Source organism: Salvelinus alpinus, chromosome 9 (genome assembly GCF_045679555.1).
Source record: "Salvelinus alpinus chromosome 9, SLU_Salpinus.1, whole genome shotgun sequence".
NCBI lineage: Eukaryota > Metazoa > Chordata > Actinopteri > Salmoniformes > Salmonidae > Salvelinus > Salvelinus alpinus.
The window spans coordinates 18011670-18035718 of record NC_092094.1 but is presented as its reverse complement, the minus strand read 5'-3'; the positions used below and the strand labels follow the sequence as shown (position 1 = coordinate 18035718).

The 24049-nt window shown below is 48.8% G+C and overlaps 1 protein-coding gene across 3 annotated transcripts in view; it reads right to left on the bottom strand.

Annotated features, from left to right (window-relative positions):
- mical2b (microtubule associated monooxygenase, calponin and LIM domain containing 2b) overlaps window positions 1–24049 on the bottom strand; it is a 97744-nt gene that overhangs the window by 43221 nt on the left and 30474 nt on the right. For all 3 annotated transcript variants that reach the window (XR_011676764.1, XM_071416263.1, XM_071416264.1), the window contains exons 5-16: window positions 22562–22663; window positions 20911–21066; window positions 20271–20371; window positions 15729–15986; window positions 15041–15156; window positions 14575–14701; window positions 14353–14443; window positions 13494–13641; window positions 12210–12409; window positions 9728–9831; window positions 3974–4042; window positions 3723–3848 (exon numbers count right to left, since the gene is read on the bottom strand). Coding sequence is in view for 2 of the 3 variants with exons in the window: in XM_071416263.1 (XP_071272364.1) it covers window positions 3723–3848; window positions 3974–4042; window positions 9728–9831; window positions 12210–12409; window positions 13494–13641; window positions 14353–14443; window positions 14575–14701; window positions 15041–15156; window positions 15729–15986; window positions 20271–20371; window positions 20911–21066; window positions 22562–22663 (1598 nt within the window). In the remaining variant the exon portion in view is untranslated. The remainder of the gene's footprint in view (window positions 1–3722; window positions 3849–3973; window positions 4043–9727; window positions 9832–12209; window positions 12410–13493; window positions 13642–14352; window positions 14444–14574; window positions 14702–15040; window positions 15157–15728; window positions 15987–20270; window positions 20372–20910; window positions 21067–22561; window positions 22664–24049) is intronic.

Here is a 24049-nt window from a genome sequence, read left to right as displayed (position 1 = left end):
GAAGCCAAGGTAAGTTGCTAGCTAGCATTAAACTTATCTTATAAAAAACAATCAATCATAATCACTAGTTAACTACACATGGTTGATGATATTACTAGTTTATCTAGCGTGTCCTGCGTTGCATATAATCTATGCGGTGGCATTCGCGAAAAAGGACTGTCGTTGCTCCAACGTGTACCTAACCATAAACATCAATGCCTTTCTTAAAATCAATATACAAGTATATATTTTTAAACCTGCATTTTTAGTTAATATTGACTGCTAACATGAATTTCTTTTAACTAGGGTAATTGTGTCACTTCTCTTGCAACAGAGTCAGGGTATTTGCAGCAGTTTGGGCCGCCTGGCTCGTTGCAAACTGCGTGAAGCCTATTTCTTCCTAACAAAGACAGCCAACTTCGCCAAACGGGGGATGATTTAACAAAAGCGTATTTGCAAAAAAAGCACAATCGATACACGACTATACCTAACCATCAATGCCTTTCTTAAAATCAATACACAGAAGTATATATTTTTAAACCTGCATATTTAGCTAAAATAAATCCAAGTTAGCAGGCAATATTAACCAGGTGAAATTGTGTCACTTCTCTTGCATTCATTGCACAGAGTCAGGGTATATGCAATAGTTTGGGCCGCCTGGCTCGTTGCAAACTAATTTGCCAGAATTTTACGTAATTATGACATAACATTGAAGGTTGTGCAATGTAACAGGAATATATAGACTTATGGATGCCACCCGTTAGATAAAATACGGAACGGTTCCATATTTCACTGAAAGAATAAACGTTTTGTTTTCGAGATGATAGTTTCCAGATTCGACCATATTAATGACCAAAGGCTCGTATTTCTGATGTTGATATTTGATAGAGCAGTCTGACTGAGCGATGGCAGGCAGCAGCAGGCTCGTAAGCATTAATTCAAACAGCACTTTCGTGCGTTTTGCCAGCAGCTCTTCGCAATGCTTCAAGCATTGAGCTGTTTATGACTTCAAGCCTATCAACTCCCGAGATTAGGCTGGTGTAACCGATGTGAAATGGCTAGCTAGTTAGCGGGGTGCGCGCTAATAGCGTGTCAATCGGTGACGTCACTGACTTGGAGTAGTTGTTCCCCTTGCTCTGCAAGGGCCGCGGCTTTTGTGGAGCGATGGGTAACGATGCTTCCAGGGTGGCTGTTGTCGATGTGTTCCTGGTTCGAGCCCAGGTAAGGGCGATGAGAGGGACGGAAGCTATACTGTTACACTGGCAATACTAAAGTGCCTATAAGAACATCCAATAGTCAAAGGTATATGAAATACAAATGGTAGAGAGAAATAGTCCTATAATTCCTATAATAACTACAACCTAAAACTTCTTACCTGGGAATATTGAAGACTCATGTTAAAACTTCTTAATAGGGGGCGTCATTTCCACTTTGGGAAAATATTGTGCCCAAATTAAACAGCCTCGTACTCTGTTCTAGATCATATGATATGCATATTATTATTACTATTGGATAGAAAACACTCTGAAGTTTCTAAAACTGTTTGAATTATATCTGTGAGTAAAACAGAACTCATTTGTCAGGCAAACTTCCACACAGGAAGTGAAAATTCTGAAGTGGGTCTCTGAAGGGCTGCTCCTATTCAATTGCCTTGTATTTATGGATATGTATGCACTTCATACGCCTTCCACTAGATGTCAACAGGCAGTAGAAAGTTGGATGAGGTGTCTAGCCTGATGTGGGACCGAATGAGAGCTTTTGGAGTGACAGGTCAGCCATATTGGCAGTATTTTGCTGCGCACCTGGGAGCACCATATCATTTTCTGCAATGCGTTAGGTAGACACGAAGAAATGCTCCGTCTGGGACATTATTGGATACATATGAGAAAAACATCCTAAAGATGGATTTTCAACTGAGTTTGACCAGTTTATTCGACTTTTATGACTTTTGGAATTTTTCATTCCATGCACCATTATGCTAGCCAAAGTTGCTAATTCGACAGAAGAAATGGACATTCTAAAACAAAACAACGATTTATTGTGGAACTAGGACTCCTGGCACTGCATTCTGATGAAAGTTCATCAAAGGTAAGAGAATATTTATGATGTCATTTCGTATTTTTGTTGAAAATGTTGACTCCAACATGGCGGAGAATGGCTGAGCGCTGTCTCAGAATATTGCATGCTGTACTTTGTACTAAAGTATTTTTTTTAAATCTAACACAGCGGTTGCATTAAGAACCAGTGTATCTTTAATTATATGTCCAACATGTATTTTTCAGCAACGTTTATGATGAGTTTCTGTTAGATTACGTGACTCTCCAAAATTTCTCCGGACAATTTTGAGCATTTTTGCGCCATGTTCACAATGTAAAACCAGGATTTGTAGCTATAAATATGCACATTTTCGAACAAAACATAAATGTATTGTATAACATGATGTTATAAGATTGTCATCTGATGAAGTTGTTCAAAGGTTAGTGATTAATTTTATATCTATTTGTGGGTTTTGTGAAAGCTATCTTTGCGGTGAAAAAAATGCCGTTGTGTGTTGCGCTATTGTGGTGCGCTAACATAAATATGTGTTGTGTTTTCGCTGTAGAACATTTAAAAAATCGGACATGTTGGCTGGATTCACAAGATGTTTATCTTTCATTTGCTGTATTGGACTTGTGATTTCATGAAATTATATTATATGATATTCCCTGTGGCACTAGGCTAGGCTAGTCAGCGTTTCTGATGAGGAGGATCCCGGATCCGGGAGGGTGGGTCGGTAGAGGTTAAAAGGAACCACCAGCTTTCATATGTTCTCATGTTCTGAGCAAGGAACTTAAACGTTAGCTTTCTTACATGGTACATATTGCACTTTTACTTTCTTCTCCAACACTTAGTTTTTGCATTATTTAAACCAAATTGAAGATGTTTCATTATTTATTTGAGACTAAATAGATTTTATTGATGTATTATATTAAGTTAAAATTAGTGTTCATTCAGTATTGTTGTAATTGTCATTATTACAAATTGTTGTTTTAATAAAAAAATGTATTATTATATATATATATATATATATATATATATATATATTTTATTTTTATTTTTTATTATTATTATTATTTTTTTTTTTTATCAGCCGATTAATCGGTATCGGCTTTTTTGGTCCTCCAATAATCGGTATCGGCGTTGAAAAATCATAATCGGTCAACCTCTAGTTTCTGTACTACCATTCAAAACCACACACTGCAGTCATCCATTACACTGCATGTGTTCCATGGCATTCAACGCCATAATCTGATATTTCAAGGCATTTAGTTAGAGTATTTGAACAGATGCCCTGCTAACAGCCACTCAGTCCTTTCCTGGGGTTTCATACTGTATTCTCTTCTGTATCATGGTTTAAAATGCACAACCTCCTCCTAAATAAAAATACAATTTCATAAACATTTGAAAAGACTGCCGGCAAGCACTCGTACAGTGGTAAAGATTCTAAAACCAGATAGCCATCAGAAGAAACGTACGGACAACATGAACATTCAGTCTTAACGGTAGTATGTTGGGCCAACATACAGAGTCTAGAACTGAAGAGTCTTACAGTAACCATAAGCACTGAGCGCATTGAGTATAGTCAGTATGCAACCATACACGTTACCTGCATTACTGGGATATTTGTCACCTTCTCTACACAGCACAGCGTACAGGGACCATACCATTTACCCTTCTGGTCAGAGTACAGTACAGCTGCTCACCTTTTTGCGCAGGGCACCGCCAGGCGCCGCATTCTCCTCAATCTTGGCCAGCAGCTGGGTGGCCATGGAGCGCACCTTATTCTGCTCTCCGCCCTCACCTGCAGGGGGGGCACTCTGACAGGACAACTGGAGACATAACCAGCCATGGAGATAAAGCGCCAAATGAATATGCAGTCCCTTTAACACTACTAAAATTGTGCCATCTAAAGCCATACTCGTGATAGAGATATACTTGTTGCTACTAAACACACCTCCTCTAAGTAGTTGCCCTTTCTTTGTCTTTTGCTCATTGGGTCATCTTTCTCCAGCCTCTTGTCATCCTGTGAGGAAAAGGCAGTACAAAATACACCGGTTTATTTTACCCTCATTCACTTCACAATCAAAAGGTTATGAGTCTGAGGGTTATCCATAAGAAAGTATGCCTTGTGAGATCTGGATTATCTCTCGTTCACATACCTTATCTACTCTCCTATTGGCACAGAGGAATTGATTTTATCTGCAAAGTTAACATGCACTTACGTTGACAAACACTTGACGTAGGCTAAATCTGATTTACATGTACGCCTTTGTTGCTGCAATGCTTTCCATTTAAAGCCTGCACATGGGAGAGCGAGCGAGCGCGCGAGAGAGAGCGAGGGAGAGCGAGCGCAAGCCGGAGAGAGAGCGCAAGCCGGAGAGAAAGCGCAAGCCGGAGAGAGAGCGCAAGCCGGAGAGAGAGCGCAAGCCGGAGAGAGAGCGCGAGAGGGCGAGCGAGCGCGAGAGCGAGAGCGAGCGGGAGAGAGAGAGCGAGCGGGAGAGAGAGAGCGAGCGGGAGAGAGAGAGCGAGCGGGAGAGAGAGAGCGAGCGGGAGAGAGAGAGCGAGCGGGAGAGAGAGCGAGCGAGCGGGAGAGCGAGCGAGCGAGCGGGAGAGCGAGCGAGCGAGCGGGAGAGAGAGCGAGCGAGCGGGAGAGAGAGCGAGCGGGAGAGAGAGCGAGCGGGAGAGAGAGCGAGCGGGAGAGAGAGCGTGCGGGAGAGAGAGCGAGCGGGAGAGAGAGCGAGCGGGAGAGAGAGCGAGCGGGAGAGAGAGCGAGCGGGAGAGAGAGCGAGAGCGAGAGCGAGAGGGAGAGAGCGAGCGAGAGCGAGAGGGAGAGAGAGAGCGAGCGAGAGGGAGAGCGAGCGGGAGGGAGAGAGCGAGCGAGCGAGCGGGAGGGAGAGAGCGAGCGAGCGAGCGAGCGGGCGGGAGAGAGAGAGAGAGCGAGCGGGAGAGAGAGCGAGAGAGCGAGCGGGAGAGAGAGCGAGCGAGCGAGCGGGAGAGAGAGCGAGCGAGCGGGAGAGAGAGAGCGAGCGGGAGAGAGAGCGAGCGAGCGGGAGAGAGCGAGCGAGCGGGAGAGAGAGAGCGAGCGGGAGAGAGAGAGCGAGCGGGAGAGAGAGAGCGAGCGGGAGAGAGAGAGCGAGCGGGAGAGAGAGAGCGAGCGGGAGAGAGAGAGCGAGCGGGAGAGAGAGAGCGAGCGGGAGAGAGAGCGAGCGGGAGAGAGAGCGAGCGGGAGAGAGAGCGAGCGGGAGAGAGATAGCGAGCGGGAGAGAGATAGCGAGCGGGAGAGAGATAGCGAGCGGGAGAGAGATAGCGAGCGGGAGAGAGAGCGAGCGAGCGGGAGAGAGAGAGAGCGAGCGGGAGAGAGAGCGAGAGGGAGAGAGAGAGCGAGCGAGCGAGCGGGAGAGAGAGAGCGAGCGGGAGAGTGAGAGCGAGCGGGAGAGTGAGAGCGAGCGGGAGAGAGAGAGCGAGCGAGCGAGCGAGCGGGAGAGAGAGAGCGAGCGGGAGAGTGAGAGCGAGCGGGAGAGAGAGAGCGAGCGGGAGAGAGAGAGCGAGCGGGAGAGAGAAAGCGAGCGGGAGAGAGAGAGCGAGCGGGAGAGAGAGAGCGAGCGGGAGAGAGAGCGAGCGAGCGGGAGAGAGAGCGAGCGAGCGGGAGAGAGAGCGAGCGAGCGGGAGAGAGAGCGAGCGAGCGGGAGAGAGAGCGAGCGGGAGAGAGAGCGAGCGGGAGAGAGAGGGAGCGAGCGGGAGAGAGAGCGAGCGGGAGAGAGAGCGAGCGGGAGAGAGAGAGCGAGCGGGAGCGAGCGAGCGGGAGAGAGAGCGAGCGAGCGGGAGAGAGAGCGAGCGAGCGGGAGAGAGAGCGAGCGAGCGGGAGAGAGAGCGAGCGAGCGGGAGAGAGAGCGAGCGGGAGAGAGAGCGAGCGAGCGGGAGAGAGAGCGAGCGAGCGGGAGAGAGAGGGAGCGAGCGGGAGAGAGAGGGAGCGAGCGGGAGAGAGAGGGAGCGAGCGGGAGAGAGAGGGAGCGAGCGAGAGAGAGAGAGAGGGAGCGAGCGGGAGAGAGAGGGAGCGAGCGGGAGAGCGAGAGCGGGAGAGAGAGCGAGCGGGAGAGAGAGCGAGCGGGAGAGAGAGCGAGCGGGAGAGAGAGCGAGCGGGAGAGAGAGCGAGCGGGAGAGAGAGCGAGCGGGAGAGAGAGCGAGAGCGAGAGCGAGAGGGAGAGGGAGAGGGAGAGGGAGAGAGAGAGAGCGAGCGAGAGGGAGAGAGAGCGAGAGGGAGAGAGAGCGAGCGAGCGGGAGGGAGAGAGCGAGCGAGCGAGCGAGCGAGCGGGAGAGAGAGAGCGAGCGGGAGAGAGAGAGCGAGCGGGAGAGAGAGCGAGCGAGCGAGCGGGAGAGAGAGAGAGCGAGCGGGAGAGAGAGCGAGAGGGAGAGAGAGAGCGAGCGAGCGAGCGGGAGAGAGAGAGCGAGCGGGAGAGAGAGAGCGAGCGGGAGAGAGAGAGCGAGCGGGAGAGCGAGCGAGCGGGAGAGAGAGCGAGCGAGCGGGCGGGAGAGCGAGCGAGCGGGAGAGAGAGCGAGCGAGCGGGAGAGAGAGCGAGCGAGCGGGAGAGAGAGCGAGCGAGCGGGAGAGAGAGCGAGCGAGCGGGAGAGAGAGCGAGCGAGCGGGAGAGAGAGCGAGCGAGCGGGAGAGAGAGCGAGCGAGCGGGAGAGAGAGCGAGCGAGCGGGAGAGAGAGCGAGCGAGCGGGAGAGAGAGCGAGCGAGCGGGAGAGAGAGCGAGCGAGCGGGAGAGAGAGCGAGCGAGCGGGAGAGAGAGGGAGCGAGCGGGAGAGAGAGGGAGAGGGAGCGAGAGGGAGCGAGAGGGAGAGAGAGAGAGCGAGAGAGAGAGAGAGCGAGAGGGAGAGAGAGCGAGCGAGAGGGAGAGAGAGCGAGCGGGAGAGAGAGCGAGCGGGAGAGAGAGCGAGAGAGAGCGAGCGAGAGAGAGCGAGCGGGAGAGAGAGCGAGCGAGAGGGAGAGAGAGCGAGCGAGCGGGAGAGAGAGCGAGCGAGGGAGAGAGCGAGCGAACGAGAGGGAGAGAGCGAGCGAACGAGAGGGAGAGAGAGCGAGCGAACGAGAGGGAGAGAGCGAGCGAACGAGAGGGAGAGAGAGCGAGCGAACGAGAGGGAGAGAGAGCGAGCGAACGAGAGGGAGAGAGAGCGAGCGAACGAGAGGGAGAGAGAGCGAGCGAACGAGAGGGAGAGAGAGCGAGCGAGCGAGAGGGAGAGAGAGCGAGCGAGCGGGAGAGAGAGCGAGCGAGCGGGAGAGAGAGCGAGCGAGCGGGAGAGAGAGCGAGCGAGCGGGAGAGAGAGCGAGCGAGCGGGAGAGAGAGCGAGAGAGCGAGCGAGCGAGCGGGAGAGAGAGAGCGGGAGAGAGAGAGCGGGAGAGAGAGAGCGGGAGAGAGAGAGCGGGAGAGAGAGCGAGCGGGGGAGAGAGCGAGCGGGAGAGAGAGCGAGCGAGGGGAGAGAGAGCGAGCGAGCGGGAGAGAGAGCGAGCGGGAGAGAGAGCGAGCGAGCGGGAGAGAGAGCGAGCGAGCGGGAGAGAGAGCGAGCGAGCGGGAGAGAGAGCGAGCGAGCGGGAGAGAGAGCGAGCGAGCGAGCGAGCGAGCGGGAGAGAGAGCGAGAGAGCGAGCGAGCGAGCGGAGAGAGAGAGCGGGAGAGAGAGAGCGGGAGAGAGAGCGAGCGGGGGAGAGAGCGAGCGGGGGAGAGAGCGAGCGGGAGAGAGAGAGCGAGCGGGAGAGAGAGAGCGAGCGGGAGAGAGAGCGAGCGAGCGGGAGAGAGAGCGAGCGGGAGAGAAAGCGAGCGAGCGGGAGAGAGAGCGAGCGAGCGAGCGGGAGAGAGAGCGAGCGAGCGAGCGGGAGAGAGAGCGAGCGAGCGAGCGGGAGAGAGAGCGAGCGAGCGAGCGGGAGAGAGAGCGAGCGAGCGAGCGGGAGGGAGAGCGAGCGAGCGAGCGGGAGAGAGAGCGAGCGAGCGAGAGAGGAGCGAGCGGGAGAGAGAGCGAGCGAGCGGGAGAGAGAGAGCGAGCGGGAGAGAGAGAGAGCGAGCGGGAGAGAGAGCGAGCGAGCGGGAGAGAGAGAGCGAGCGGGAGAGAGAGCGAGAGGGAGAGAGAGCGAGAGAGCGAGCGGGAGAGAGAGCGAGAGGGAGAGAGAGGGAGAGAGAGCGAGAGCGAGCGAGCGAGAGAGAGGAGAGAGAGAGAGCGAGCGGGAGAGAGAGCGAGCGGGAGAGAGAGCGAGCGGGAGAGAGAGCGAGCGAGAGAGAGAGAGAGCGGGAGAGAGAGCGAGCGGGAGAGAGAGCGAGCGGGAGAGAGAGCGAGCGAGCGGGAGAGAGAGGGAGCGAGCGGGAGAGAGAGGGAGAGGGAGCGAGCGGGAGAGAGAGGGAGCGAGAGGGAGTGAGAGCGAGCGAGCGAGCGGGAGAGAGAGCGAGCGAGCGAGAGGGAGAGAGCGAGCGAGCGAGCGGGAGAGAGCGAGCGAGCGAGCGGGAGAGAGCGAGCGGGAGAGAGAGAGAGCGAGCGAGCGGGAGAGAGCGAGCGGGAGAGAGAGCGAGCGAGCGAGCGGGAGAGAGAGAGAGCGAGCGAGCGGGAGAGAGCGAGCGAGAGGGAGAGAGAGCGAGCGAGCGAGCGGGAGAGAGAGCGAGCGAGCGAGCGAGAGAGAGAGCGAGCAAGAGGGAGAGAGAGCGAGCAAGAGGGAGAGAGAGCGAGCAAGAGGGAGAGAGAGCGAGCAAGAGGGAGAGAGAGCGAGCAAGAGGGAGAGAGAGCGAGCAAGAGGGAGAGAGAGCGAGCAAGAGGGAGAGAGAGCGAGCAAGAGGGAGAGAGAGCGAGCAAGAGGGAGAGAGAGCGAGCGAGCGAGGAGGGAGAGAGAGCGAGCGAGCAAGAGGGAGAGAGAGCGAGCGAGCGAGCAAGAGGGAGAGAGAGCGAGCGAGCGAGCAAGAGGGAGAGAGAGCGAGCGAGCGAGCAAGAGGGAGAGAGAGCGAGCGAGCGAGCAAGAGGGAGAGAGAGCGAGCGAGCAAGAGGGAGAGAGAGCGAGCGAGCGAGCAAGAGGGAGAGAGAGCGAGCGAGCGAGCAAGAGGGAGAGAGAGCGAGCGAGCGAGCAAGAGGGAGAGAGAGCGAGCGAGCGAGCAAGAGGGAGAGAGAGCGAGCGAGCGAGCAAGAGGGAGAGAGAGCGAGCGAGCGAGCAAGAGGGAGAGAGAGCGAGCGAGCAAGAGGGAGAGAGAGCGAGCGAGCGAGCAAGAGGGAGAGAGAGCGAGCGAGCGAGCAAGAGGGAGAGAGAGCGAGCGAGCGAGCAAGAGGGAGAGAGAGCGAGCGAGCGAGCAAGAGGGAGAGAGAGCGAGCGAGCAAGAGGGAGAGAGAGCGAGCGAGCGAGCAAGAGGGAGAGAGAGCGAGCGAGCGAGCAAGAGGGAGAGAGAGCGAGCGAGCGAGCAAGAGGGAGAGAGAGCGAGCGAGCGAGCAAGAGGGAGAGAGAGCGAGCGAGCGAGCAAGAGGGAGAGAGAGCGAGCGAGCAAGAGGGAGAGAGAGCGAGCGAGCAAGAGGGAGAGAGAGCGAGCGAGCAAGAGGGAGAGAGAGCGAGCGAGCAAGAGGGAGAGAGAGCGAGCGAGCAAGAGGGAGAGAGAGCGAGCGAGCAAGAGGGAGAGAGAGCGAGCGAGCAAGAGGGAGAGAGAGCGAGCGAGCAAGAGGGAGAGAGAGCGAGCGAGCTCATGTTACCTTTGGGATCCTCTTTCTTGGCTGTGTTTGGTTCATTAAGTTGTAAACTGAGTTTGCAGACTCGGATGAATAGTCCTCATTGTTCTCATCCGTTTCCCTTGTACCTGTAACAAATCATAGCAGCGTGTTGTAATGAGCATTTTGATACGTGATATACTATAATACACATACCATATTAAACCATCCAAACCAGGTCAAGCCAAATCAAGAGGGTAACCAGATAGAAAAATGTGAAAATAAAAGCAAACAAGACTACAGTATCCACAGTTGGAAACTGGTTCAAGATGATTAATCAAGTGTCAGACTATTGTGAGGGCATTACCCATTAGTTCCCCCCATTAACCAATTATCTGGCTAAATCATCAGTATTTTTGTTGAATGAAATGCCATAACGCCTTCTGTATTCTATAAAGGCAGCCATATAGCTCATAGAGGCATTATTATTACCATGAGCGTGAGGTGACCTGAACTGGGGCCTACATGTACAGTTGAAATCCTAAGTTTACATACACTTAGGTTGGAGTCATTACACCTCGTTTTTTTTAACCACTCCAGAAAATGTCTTTTTAACAAACTATAGTTTTGGAAGTCAGTTAGGACAACTATTTTGTGCATGACAAGTAATTTTTCCAACAATTGTTTACAGACAGATTATTTCACTTAATCACAATTCCAGTGGGTCAGAAGTTAACATACTCTAAATTGACTGTGCCTTTAAACAGCTTGGAAAATTCCAGAACATTTTCCAAGCTGAAAATAAAGCTTTAGAAGCTTCTGATAAACCAATTGACATCATTTGAGTCAATTGGATGTGTACCTGTGGAAGTATTTCAAGGCCTACCTTCAAACTCAGTGCCTCTTTGCTTGACATCATGGGAAAATCAAATGAAATCAGCCAAGACCTCAGAAAGTAAATTGTGGACCTCCACAAGTCTGGTTCATCCAGCAATTTCCAAAAGGTACCACGTTCATCTGTATAAACAATAGTACACAAGTATAAACAGGAAGGAGACACGTTCTGTCTCCTAGAGATGAACGTACTTTGGTGCGAAAAGTGCAAATCAATCCCAGAACAACAGCAAAGGACCTCGTGAAGATGCTGGAGGAAACAGGTACAAAAGTATCTATATCCACAGTAAAAACTAGTCCTATATCGACATAACCTGAAAGGCTGCTCAGCAAGGAAGAAGCCACTGCTCCAAAACCGGCATAAAAAAGCCAGACTACGGTTTGCAACTGCACATGGGGACAAAGATCGTACTTTTTGGAGAAATGTCCTCTGGTCTGATGAAACAAAAACAAAACTGTTTGGCCATAATGACCATTGTTATGTTTGGAGGAAAAAGGGGGAGGCTTGCAAGCCTGAGAACACCATCCCAACCGTGAAGCACGGGGATGGCATCATGATGTTGTGGGGGTGCTTTGCTGCAGGAGGGACTGGTGCACTTCACAAAATAGATAGTATCATGCGTGAGGAAAATTATGTGGATATATTGAAGCAACATCTCAAGACATCAGTCAGGAGGTTAAAGCTTGGTTGCAAATCGGTCTTCCAAATGGACAATGACCCCAAGCATATTTCTAAAGTTGTGGCAAAATGGCTTAAGGACAACAAAGTCAAGGTATTGGAGTGGCCATCACAAAGCCTTGACCTCAATCCTATAGAAAATTTGTGGGCAGAACTGAAAAACAGTGTGCGAGCAAGGAGACCTACAAACCTGACTCAGAAACACCAGCTCTGTCAGGAGGAATGGGCCAAAATTCACCCAACTTGTTGTGGGAAGCTTGTGGAAGGCTACCTAAAACGTTTGTCCCAAGTTAAACAATTTAAAGGCAATGCTACCAAATACTAATTGAGTGTATGTAAACTTCTGACCCACTGGGAATGTGATGAAAGAAATAAAAGCTGAAATCATTCTCTACTATTATTCTGACATTTCAAATTCTTAAAATAAAGTGGTGATCCTAACTGACCTAAGACAGGGAATTTTTACTAGGATTAAATGTCAGGAATTGTGAAAAACGGAGTTTAAATGTATTTGGCTAAGGTGTATGTAAACTTCCAACTTCAACTGTATGTGTAACATGCAATCCTATCCTACCATGACAGACGCAAAGTCATAACCGTTCAGTCACACACCATCCTCATTATGGATTGAAGCTTACCTCAATCTAACCTTCAGAATACTGCATGTAACTGAAATATAGCATACCTTAGAAGTAGTAAAACTCCACATTTATGGAGTAATTTATGGAGAATAGTAGGCATTATAGCAACATTATTTTCCATATGTAGTATGGTAGGTAACACTTCGGAATATCGGGTACCATTATGTAACTGTTGTGCATGGAGTTTACATTTCTGGCGCTTCAGGAAGTAGACTCTTGAGCAGGGGCCGTGTATGCAGTAGCTACTTCTGGAAGTGTGTTGTACTGTGGCATCAGATGAGGCGTGAGAGAACGACCCAGAACAGCAGCCTACCAGTGATGGATGCAGGTGAGTTGCGGAACATCTCGTAAACCTTAGAGATGTACAGCACCATCATCAGCTTGTCTGGGTCCTGGTCCAGAGCCATCTCCTTCCCCGTGGTCACAGGCTGGATACCAAATTCACGCTCTGCTATGTCAAAGGCCAGCTGGTTGTTCTTGGCTGAGTCCTCCTCATTCAGGGAGTCAAAGTCACTAGGATGGAGAGAGAGAAAGAGAAGAGGCATCAGGTTTACATCCTATAAGATCTCAATAAAGATGTTTCCCCGATGAAGTGAGAATGTTGGTTTAATGATGCATTTTATATCGTTCTGCTTTCCACACCAGAGCGATGAAAGGGGAACTGAAAAGGTGAGATCTCAGGCCCTTCGCAACAGCCCTAGTAATGTTATGAACATGTTTCCTTTCAATAAAAGGTGACACAGAAAGGAAGGTGGGTGGGATTACCCAATTGGGAGCTAGAGCCAGAGCCAGAGGGATGAGGTCATCACGACTGCATCCCCAGCCCTCTCAGACTGCATCGACACAGCGTAAGGGATAAATAAGACCCATTTGACACAGCGTAAGGGATAAATAAGACCCATTTGACACAGCGTAAGGGATAAGACCCATTTGACACAGCGTAAGGGATAAGACCCATTTGACACAGCGTAAGGGATAAGACCCATTTGACACAGCGTAAGGGATAAGACCCATTTGACACAGCGTAAGGGATAAGACCCATTTGACACAGCGTAAGGGATAAGACCCATTTGACACAGCGTAAGGGATAAGACCCATTTGACACAGCGTAAGGGATAAGACCCATTTGACACAGCGTAAGGGATAAGACCCATTTGACACAGCGTAAGGGATAAAAACCCATTTATCATTTAGGTAAACCAGAAACATTTCAAGGCGTGGTGCTCATAAGTGCAGTCAGTATCTAATACTGTAAGTTCAAATACTTTATAAACATTTGGAGTGCAATATGATGCTCTTTCCTTTGTGTGGTTTGGGCCATTTCTCTACATAGACAAATCTAGCTGTTTCCTACAAAGTTCAGGACAGTTTAACTTGAGTCCCACACCTTAAGTTTAACAGAAGTTTTGTCAACAGAATAATCAATGTCACTGTTGACATTTAACAGCATAACATGTGACAGAACCAAAGGCAGTGCACGGTCACAGACAAGATGATAACCAGTGTGTGCTTTGATGATGGCGTTAAGACCACGACTGTGTGTGTGTGTACAATGTGTGTGTGTATACAATGTATATACATATGTGTGTTCTCTCACATGAGGTCAGGTCGCATGAGGTGTATAAGAGCACAGAGCGCCAGGCCACTCTTCCAGGAGGAGGTGAGGTTGGTGACGTCCACGCCTCTATAACCCAGAGTCTGCTTCTGACACCAGGTGAGGAGGCGGCTTGGCCGGATGTCCGACTCTGGAAGAAGAGGGGTCAACCAATCAGTCAGCCAATCACTGACATCCTCACCAAATAACAAAACCCACGGAGAAAGATAAACACACCAGGCTACAGTTCATAGACATCACAGTGGTGTAATAACACCTCAAAGTTAAGGGAGTATGAGGGAAGGGAAACGTAGGTCAGCACACACTTTTGTTGGGCATGTTTGACCCTGTTTAATGTGCCAGCCTGTAACTGTGATAACAAAAAGGAACAACTGTCAGCTGAGGAAAGTTCATTGGACAACGAGATAGAGTACCAATAGAACGTCACGAGGAGCCATTATGTCCTAATGACCGATCCTCACGGTCAGCTCCTGCCCCATACACTCAAAAATAATTTGAGTCATTTAGCAGACACTGCTATCCAGAGCAATTAGCATTTAGTGCCTTGCTCAAGGGCACATAAACAGATTGGTTCGAATCCCCTAACAGACTGAACAGCGACCTTTCGGTTACTAGCCCAACGCTCTTAACCACTAGGCTACCTGTAGAACAGACGTTCCCATTCAAGTCAATGATCCATGATGGGTGGAACTGCAGACGTAATGTATTTCTATGTCCTGGCTGTGTCTGAGCCTGTGATATGATTAGAGGATGATGCATCAGACATGGGTTAGTCAGAGATGACAGGCCTGAGAAATGCCAGGTCTCAGACTGTGGTCAGTCTGTTTTCGTGAAGACTCACCTCGTCTGGAGAGACTGACAGATCTATGTGTGGGTCCACAGCATTCCAGAGGATAGGAGTCCTGCTGCCCGTCTAAGAACAGGTGACACACCTGAGAGAGAGAGCTCGCGTGATGAGTTTCTTTAACATGAAAATGTCAATACATGTCAAGCATGTTAATGTCAACTGTTCTAAATAAAACAACCTGTTTAAAGTGTGAGGTACTCTCCATCTCAGACAGACCTGATGTGGCTTGACACAGCTGGAGTTGAGGTTGGGATACCGTGTTACCGGGTCAATGGTGTACTGCTCAAAGTTCTTTGAGATGTTCTCTGTCGTTGTTTGGGGTAATAGCCTGTAGAGACTCTCCCTACAAACGTAACAGAAGATGATCATTCATTTTCTGTTAAAAGCAAAACAACAGATGACCTGTTACATTGGGGAACAGTAAACACCACAAAAAATGCTTTAATAATAAAATAAAAACAATCACCTTAATGTCCACCAATAGGATAACCAAACATTTACTAACCTGTAACATGGATCTAATCCTAATTTGAATGTAGACACCTGACAGCAATTTTTTCAGTTACTGAAACTAGTTTCTCATCATTATGGATGAAGTCATAGAAACTCATCCCATTAGGTCTGTGTGTGGACTTACATATTACTTCAGTCACATCCCTTCAGTCACAGCCTACTGTAGTACCTTTCTGCCAGGATCTCCAGGGGGGTCTTGCCCTGCACCCAGCCCCTCACCATCCACACCGTGTCAAAGGCAGCCAGGAAGCCTCGAGCACAGCCAGTCCCCATGGGCCAGAAGGGCTAGAGAAAGAGAACATGTACAGGGTCAATACATTCAGGAGACACACCAGTAGTTGAGCGACAATAAGCAAACTAGAAATTTTCTGAATCTGCCAATAGGGAATGTGTGGGGGAAACCATGCTCATCTGATCTACTGGAACCACCCCAAAGGAAAACCATCCTCATCTGATCTACTGGAACCACCCCAAAGGAAAACCATGCTCATCTGATCTACTGGAACCACCCCAAAGGAAAACCATGCTCATCTGCTCTACTGGAACCACCCCAAAGGAAAACCATCCCCAGAAAACCATTCCCACATTTGTTTCTTCAAACAAGTTGAAACAGGATTTAATTGCACATACAACACATCTACTGTTGGCTCTTGTGACTTGAGACATTTAGGCAAAGCTTTAAATATCTACTGGCACTAGAGCGAGGAATGAAATGAACAGTGATCTATACCTGCGTCATATTTATTAGGCACCAAAGAGATGAAAAACAATTTGAAACAGAGGAAAAACCTTAAGTTGTCCAATAAGAAATGAGTCTTTGTTTTCTGCTACATTTTTCTACAACCCCCCCCCTTCACCTCCAGTAGACTGTCCCCCACCAGGGACACAAGTAGCTGGTGTCCGTACTTCTCCCTGACAAGAGCTGCGTTCTCCGAGGCGTACATGCAGGTGAAGTCGAACATGGCCACGTCGGGCTGGCTGCAGTGGTTGATGGCGTAGTCTAGAGAGGGCAACTGGTAGTTGGTGCCAAAGTCGGCCGCCTCACGGGCGTAGGAGAGAAGAGCCTCCTGGTTCACGTTGTCTCGGCCCAGCAGCTTCTCTGTTTCAACGTGATCCTGCAGGACAAGAAAAAGGGAGGGTTGATGGGAAATCAGTGGTATTGCTCCGAAAGGATCAGAGCTCTACCTTCACCAGGCCCTAGTTGCAGCCATAGAGATGGTTGTAGACTATAACTGGGGCCAGCTGCTGAAACATCAAAAGGAACAGGTCTCACCTCAGGGAACAAGCAATTACAGGGGTTACACTTCTACCCCATTATTCTTACAGATCAACGCTAACACAGGCAATCACCATTATTTTATCAAAACTTATTTTCATTGTAGGAACTAAGATGCAATTCAAGAGCTTGATGACAACTAATCAGTCAAGGCAGCAGTGCAATAATTAGAGTTAAGACGACATACGGAAGTCACATTCAGAGCAGGAGGGATGAGGACTCGATCTTCACAAAGTGAGGATATGAAATGAAAACGAGCCTTCGGAAACAAAACATCTGATATGGAAATGAAGCCTGGGAGGGCTGTGTCTGTTAATAGACCTCGTCCTGATACAATGAGTACTGTTGTAATAATAACACCACCAATCACCCTTATCCTCTCAGAGGACACTACTTCCTGTAGAGAGAGAATACTCATCGTTATAACTCATGAAAACGAGGCCGTTGCCGACTGTCTGGGCCTCTCTCCCAAACATGCTGGGTTTGAGAGAGATGTGCCTCCCTGTGGATGCTAATGAAATGGGGCGGGGTAATCACTGGTGCCGACTGACACATAGTTAAACACGTCTAGTTAAACGCGTGCGTCCACACACACACGCACACACGTCTAGTTAAACGCGTGCGTCCACACGCACACACGTCTAGTTAAACGCGTGCGTCCACACGCACACACGTCTAGTTAAACGCGTGCGTCCACACACACACACACACACACGTCTAGTTAAACGCGTGCGTCCACACACACACACACACGTCTAGTTAAACGCGTGCGTCTACACACACACACGTCTAGTTAAACGCGTGCGTCCACACACACGTCTAGTTAAACGCGTGCGTCCACACACACGTCTAGTTAAACGCGTGCGTCCACACACACGTCTAGTTAAACGCGTGCGTCCACACACACGTCTAGTTAAACGCGTGCGTCCACACACACGTCTAGTTAAACGCGTGCGTCCATCACACACACACACGTCTAGTTAAACGCGTGCGTCCCACACACACACGTCTAGTTAAACGCGTGCGTCCACACACACACGTCTAGTTAAACGCGTGCGTCCACACACACACGTCTAGTTAAACGCGTGCGTCCACACACACACGTCTAGTTAAACGCGTGCGTCCACACACACACGTCTAGTTAAACGCGTGCGTCCACACACACACGTCTAGTTAAACGCGTGCGTCCACACACACACGTCTAGTTAAACGCGTGCGTCCACACACACACGTCTAGTTAAACGCGTGCGTCCACACACACACGTCTAGTTAAACGCGTGCGTCCACACACACACGTCTAGTTAAACGCGTGCGTCCACACACACACGTCTAGTTAAACGCGTGCGTCCACACACACACGTCTAGTTAAACGCGTGCGTCCACACACACACACACACACGTCTAGTTAAACGCGTGCGTCCACACACACACACACGTCTAGTTAAACGCGTGCGTCCACACACACACACACACGTCTAGTTAAACGCGTGCGTCCACACACACACACACACACACACACACACGTCTAGTTAAACGCGTGCGTCCACACACACACACACACACGTCTAGTTAAACGCGTGCGTCCACACACACACGTCTAGTTAAACGCGTGCGTCCACACACACACACACACACGTCTAGTTAAACGCGTGCGTCCACACACACACGTCTAGTTAAACGCGTGCGTCCACACACACGTCTAGTTAAACGCGTGCGTCCACACACACACGTCTAGTTAAACGCGTGCGTCCACACACACACGTCTAGTTAAACGCGTGCGTCCACACACACACGTCTAGTTAAACGCGTGCGTCCACACACACACGTCTAGTTAAACGCGTGCGTCCACACACACACGTCTAGTTAAACGCGTGCGTCCACACACACACGTCTAGTTAAACGCGTGCGTCCACACACACACACACACACACACGTCTAGTTAAACGCGTGCGTCCACACACACACACACACACACACGTCTAGTTAAACGCGTGCGTCCACACACACACACACACACACACACACACACACACACACACACACACACACACGTCTAGTTAAACGCGTGCGTCCACACACACACACACACACACACGTCTAGTTAAACGCGTGCGTCCACACACACACACACACGTCTAGTTAAACGCGTGCGTCCACACACACACACACACGTCTAGTTAAACGCGTGCGTCCACACACACACACACACACGTCTAGTTAAACGCGTGCGTCCACACACACACACACACACACACGTCTAGTTAAACGCGTGCGTCCACACACACACGTCTAGTTAAACGCGTGCGTCCACACACACACACGTCTAGTTAAACGCGTGCGTCCACACACACACACACACACACACACGTCTAGTTAAACGCGTGCGTCCACACACACACACACACACACGTCTAGTTAAACGCGTGCGTCCACACACACACACACACACGTCTTGTTAAACGCGTGCGTCCACACACACACACGTCTAGTTAAACGTGTGCGTCCACACAAACACACACACACGTCTAGTTAAACGCGTGCGTCCACACACACACACACGTCTAGTTAAACGCGTGCGTCCACACACACACACACACACACACGTCTAGTTAACCGCGTGCGTCCACACACACACACGTTTAGTTAAACGCGTGCGTCCACACACACACGTCTAGTTAAACGCGTGCGTCCACACACACACACACACACACACACACACGTCTAGTTAAACGCGTGCGTCCACACACACACACACGTCTAGTTAAACGCGTGCGTCCACACACACGTCTAGTTAAACGCGTGCGTCCACACACACACACACACACACACACACACGTCTAGTTAAACGCGTGCGTCCACACACACACACGTCTAGTTAAACGCGTGCGTCCACACACACACACACACACACACACACGTCTAGTTAAACGTGTGCGTCCACACAAACACACACACACACACACACACGTCTAGTTAAACGCGTGCGTCCACACACACACACACGTCTAGTTAAACGCGTGCGTCCACACACACACACACGTCTAGTTAAACGCGTGCGTCCACACACACACACACGTCTAGTTAAACGCGTGCGTCCACACACACACACACACGTCTAGTTAAACGCGTGCGTCCACACACACACACACACACACACACGTCTAGTTAAACGCGTGCGTCCACACACACACACACGTCTAGTTAAACGCGTCCACACACACACACACACGTCTAGTTAAACGCGTGCGTCCACACACACACACGTCTAGTTAAATGCGTGCGTCCACACACACACACACACGTCTAGTTAAACGCGTGCGTCCACACACACACACACGTCTAGTTAAACGCGTGCGTCCACACACACACACACACACACACACGTCTAGTTAAACGCGTGCGTCCACACACACACACACGTCTAGTTAAACGCGTCCACACACACACACACACGTCTAGTTAAACGCGTGCGTCCACACACACACACGTCTAGTTAAACGCGTGCGTCCACACACACACACGTCTAGTTAAACGCGTGCGTCCACACACACACACGTCTAGTTAAACGCGTGCGTCCACACACACACGTCTAGTTAAACGCGTGCGTCCACACACACACACACACACACACACACGTCTAGTTAAACGCGTGCGTCCACACACACACACACGTCTAGTTAAACGCGTGCGTCCACACACACACACATCTAGTTAAACGCGTGCGTCCACACACACACACGTCTAGTTAAACGCGTGCGTCCACACACACACACGTCTAGTTAAACGCGTGCGTCCACACACACACACGTCTAGTTAAACGCGTGCGTCCACACACACACACATGTCTAGTTAAACGCGTGCGTCCACACACACACACACGTCTAGTTAAACGCGTGCGTCCACACACACATCTAGTTAAGACCCCTCCTCTCCAACACATCCTTCTCACCCAGCAACACATATTACCCGCACAAATACATCTAGTCTTGTGTTTTTATTCCCAGTTTAATGCCACGGCTGCGATTTAGCACCCTCTGGCAGATGGGGCACAATGGCACAGCTGTAAATATCTGCGCTGTGGGAGAGTGGCATATTGAGCACAAAGTAGCAAAACAAAACTCACATAAATGATGACTCCCTTGTCCAGCAGACTCTGCTTCTTTGCGGTCATCACAAAATAGTGTGTGTGGTCTCTGTAGTACACAATGTTCTCCAGATCAATCCCTGCAATCACAAGACAACACAAAGCTTCATAAAAACTATGTCAGTCATGTTGACCATACAACCAAATTGTTTGACACGGCCAGTGGGAGGATCATGTCCCAAATGCGGTGTGTATCATGACCAATGTGAGTGATGGTACACGACCCTTTCATTAAGAGGTGATTTGAAGGGAGGAGATTCCAGCCTGTCTTCACACTGCTGAACGTCACAAAGCCAAGCAGGCTGCTTGAATCAGCAGCACTAGATCCTCCATGGTGTGTTAGCATGGGAAACATCTTATCTGCTGGTACTTCAGCAAAACACTCCCTTTGTAGGAGACACACTGGTTTCATGGATTAAAACATTTTATTGCGGTTCCCAATGGACTGATGTGATGACACCTAGGGTATCACCATTCCAGGTAAATTAGCCTGATCGCACATCAAAGACCATAAGAGTTGGCAAGACCGCACAAACAGGTCTAAGGCTTGGCTAGAGGTCAATGCCCTGCAGAGTGGTACAGAAGGTGTGTGTGGGGTCAGGTTTGTGAGATGGCCCACCGGTTTCCTCTTTGAGCTCCAGGAAGAACTTCTGGTTGAAGATGAAGGCCACGCCGCTGATCTCCTCCACCTTGGCCTCGGCTGTGGTATTCCTGTTAACGAAGTTGGCTGTGATGGCTATGGCCAGCTTGCCCCGGAACTCTTTCCTCCTGAAACCTACAGTATGCGGCAAAACATCGTTATTGTTCTGATGACACTCAACATCTAGGAAGTTAATCATTTTATACCAGATTAAACTGAGTCAGATTGTGATAAGTCAGAACAATACTTTTTTATTACATAGTGTTAAGGAAAAACAGGCTGGTAAAGGTTAAGATGATGATATAGAACAAAAAGCATTAGGGGCATTTTAAAATACTACCTTCAAACTTTGTCTGAGCAATACTCCTGTCTGGGTGACAACTAACCCATGCATTTTCTTTTTTAGATACAGACTACACTCAAGACTTATCCAAATACTGTAATAGACTTTCACCAGTCACATGACCAGATTCCATCTGTATACCAGCTGTTCATCTTCTCCGGGAGACTTCTGGGTAATGTGCTCTGACACAGGTCAAAGATAACATGCACTATATAGAGTTAACTGCAGATGAAGACAAGTACTCTAAAATTATCACGGCTTGATTTCAATTAGCTTTTTAATAGAAATTCCAAAGCCAAAAATAGTGAACATTCAATTGCCAAAACAATGAAAATGTTCCATTGTCTGTCATATCCACATACTGTAGACATCATAGTAACTTCCTATTGAAGTAATACAATATTTAAGTGTGTATTACTTTGTTTTTGATTACTATTATTTTTAATTCTTTAAAAACATCTTCACATCTCTGCTCAGGCAGTAGCAGCCACCCAATGTTATCTTTGTGCCATCTTCAGTCATCCAATTTAGCTAGGCTAGCCAGCCAAAGTATGCTGCAGAGCTGTCTGACAAAATAGTTTTACTAGTGCAAAGTAGATAGTTCGTTAAAGTATGACTTGTCTCGATCCCTCTCTCTCATCGTTGTGTTCATTCCTCTCTCATGGTCTGTGTGTAGCTAACCTAGCAGGCATAACAGTGTATCCATCTGGCTGACTTGGAAAAAACAGGTGCAATACATTATGGTCATTGTAGTTAATAACCAAGTTTGTGTTAAACTAGGTTGAATATTTGCTTAATGAAAACTACAACTCCCTTCAGCCCAGCGTCCCACATACTTCTTGATTTCTCTTGTGAATGATTGGATTTCTCTAGAGAAACGGAGAGTTGGGCTCGAAAAAAATACAAATTAAATGTTGGTCAATTAGTTGTTTAATTACCACTTTTTATTTGACAAAAATGTAGGTTAATAGCCCAGTACAACCTATTCCCTCAGGCATGTTCTCTCACATCCTGGAACAACTTGTGTGCAGCTCTATTGGACTTTACCCCTTAAGACATGACTGAAATTGAAAGCATTTCATGACCATAAAGTGTTTATGACTGGCAAGCTAAGGGACAAATTGTTGTTTTTGCTCCTTTAGTTGAACATGTTTCCAAGACCAGGCTTATATTGTTCAGGTGTGCAACTTCAGCCATGCCCAAGAGTCTTACAGACAACTTTAAATGTTTACACAGTCAAACATCGTGTGTAGAGCAAATAACGTCTCCATCATGTGTTCTGCTCACCGTCTAGCGTGTTTCTGCGTCCATCTGCGCCAATCACCACGTCAAAGTCAAAGTCAACGAGGGGGTGGTTTTCTGGTCTGATCTCTGCTCTCCATCCAGGCCCTGGAAAAAGGACAACATACAGTATATGGCAGTGGAAAGCCATAACAATACAGCAATATAGTCAACATTTTCTATTACTGTTAAGGTTGCATTTGATATATGTTTGTTATTGATTACAAGTCACTACATTGTGCTTTTTGATTAATGTGAAGGCACTGTTAAAAACACAGCTAAGTTGTCTCCAATTATAAATAGCTGAAGTCTTGCTGAGGGTTTGTAATCTTTCACAACGCAGCGTGGTAAGTGGCAATGACGCAGAGAGAACAGAGACCCTCTCCATATCAGCTCAACACTTCTGTCACAGTCTCACAGAAACACACCGTGCCCACGGCACATTCTCCTAAGGTACCCACTTAAGAACATCGTCACTGCTGCAGAGGACACATTGCAACCCTAAATTTAAGCTCGTCTCCCATCTTTATCAGTCGAATGACAACCACATGCTACAGTATAAAAACTAACGGGGGTAAAAGAGTTTTTTTTTTTTCAAATTCAATGTTTAAAATCAAGTGGGGATGTAAGTGCAGCTGAGGGACTATGGAATACAGCTTCAGAAATATACAGTACTAGTCATGAGATGAGTGACTCATTCAATGGTTTTTATTTTTTTTACATTGTAGAATAATAGTTAAAACATTACTATAAAATCATGTAGTAACCAAAAGTGTTAAATCAAAATATATTTTATTTGAGATTCTTCAAAGTAAACCCCCTTTGCCTTGACAGCTTTGCACACTCTGGGCACGCTCTCAACCAACTTCACCTGGAATGCTTTAACAACAATCTTGAAGGAGTTCCCACATATGCTGAGCACTTGTTGTCTGCCATTACACAGCCTGGAGGTGTGTTCAGTCATTGTCCTGATGAAAAACAAAATTAATTCCCATCTGGTTTGTGCTTAGTGGGACTGGCAAATTGATGCAGAATGTTGTGGTAGTAATGCTGGTTAAGTGTGCCTTGAATTCTAAATAATTCACCAAGTGTTACCAGCAAAGCACCCCCACGCTTCATGGTATGAACCACACATGCAGAGATCAATTGTTCACCTACTCTGCGTTTCACAAAGACACAGCGGTTGGAACCAAAAATCTCAAATTTGGACTTAGATTTCCACTGGTTTAATGTCTATTGCTCGTGTTTCTTGGCCCAAGCAAGTCTTCTTATTATTGGTGTCCTTTAGTAGTGGTTTCTTTGCAGCAACTCAACCATGGAGGCCCGATTCACACAGTCTCCTCTGAAAAGTTGATGTTGAGAGGTGTCTGTTCTTTGAACTCTGAAGCATTTATTTGGCCTGCAATCTGAGGAGCAGTTAACTCTAATGAACTTACGGGTCTCCCTTTCCTGTGGTGGTCCTCATGAGAGCCAGTCTCTTCATAGCTCTTGGTC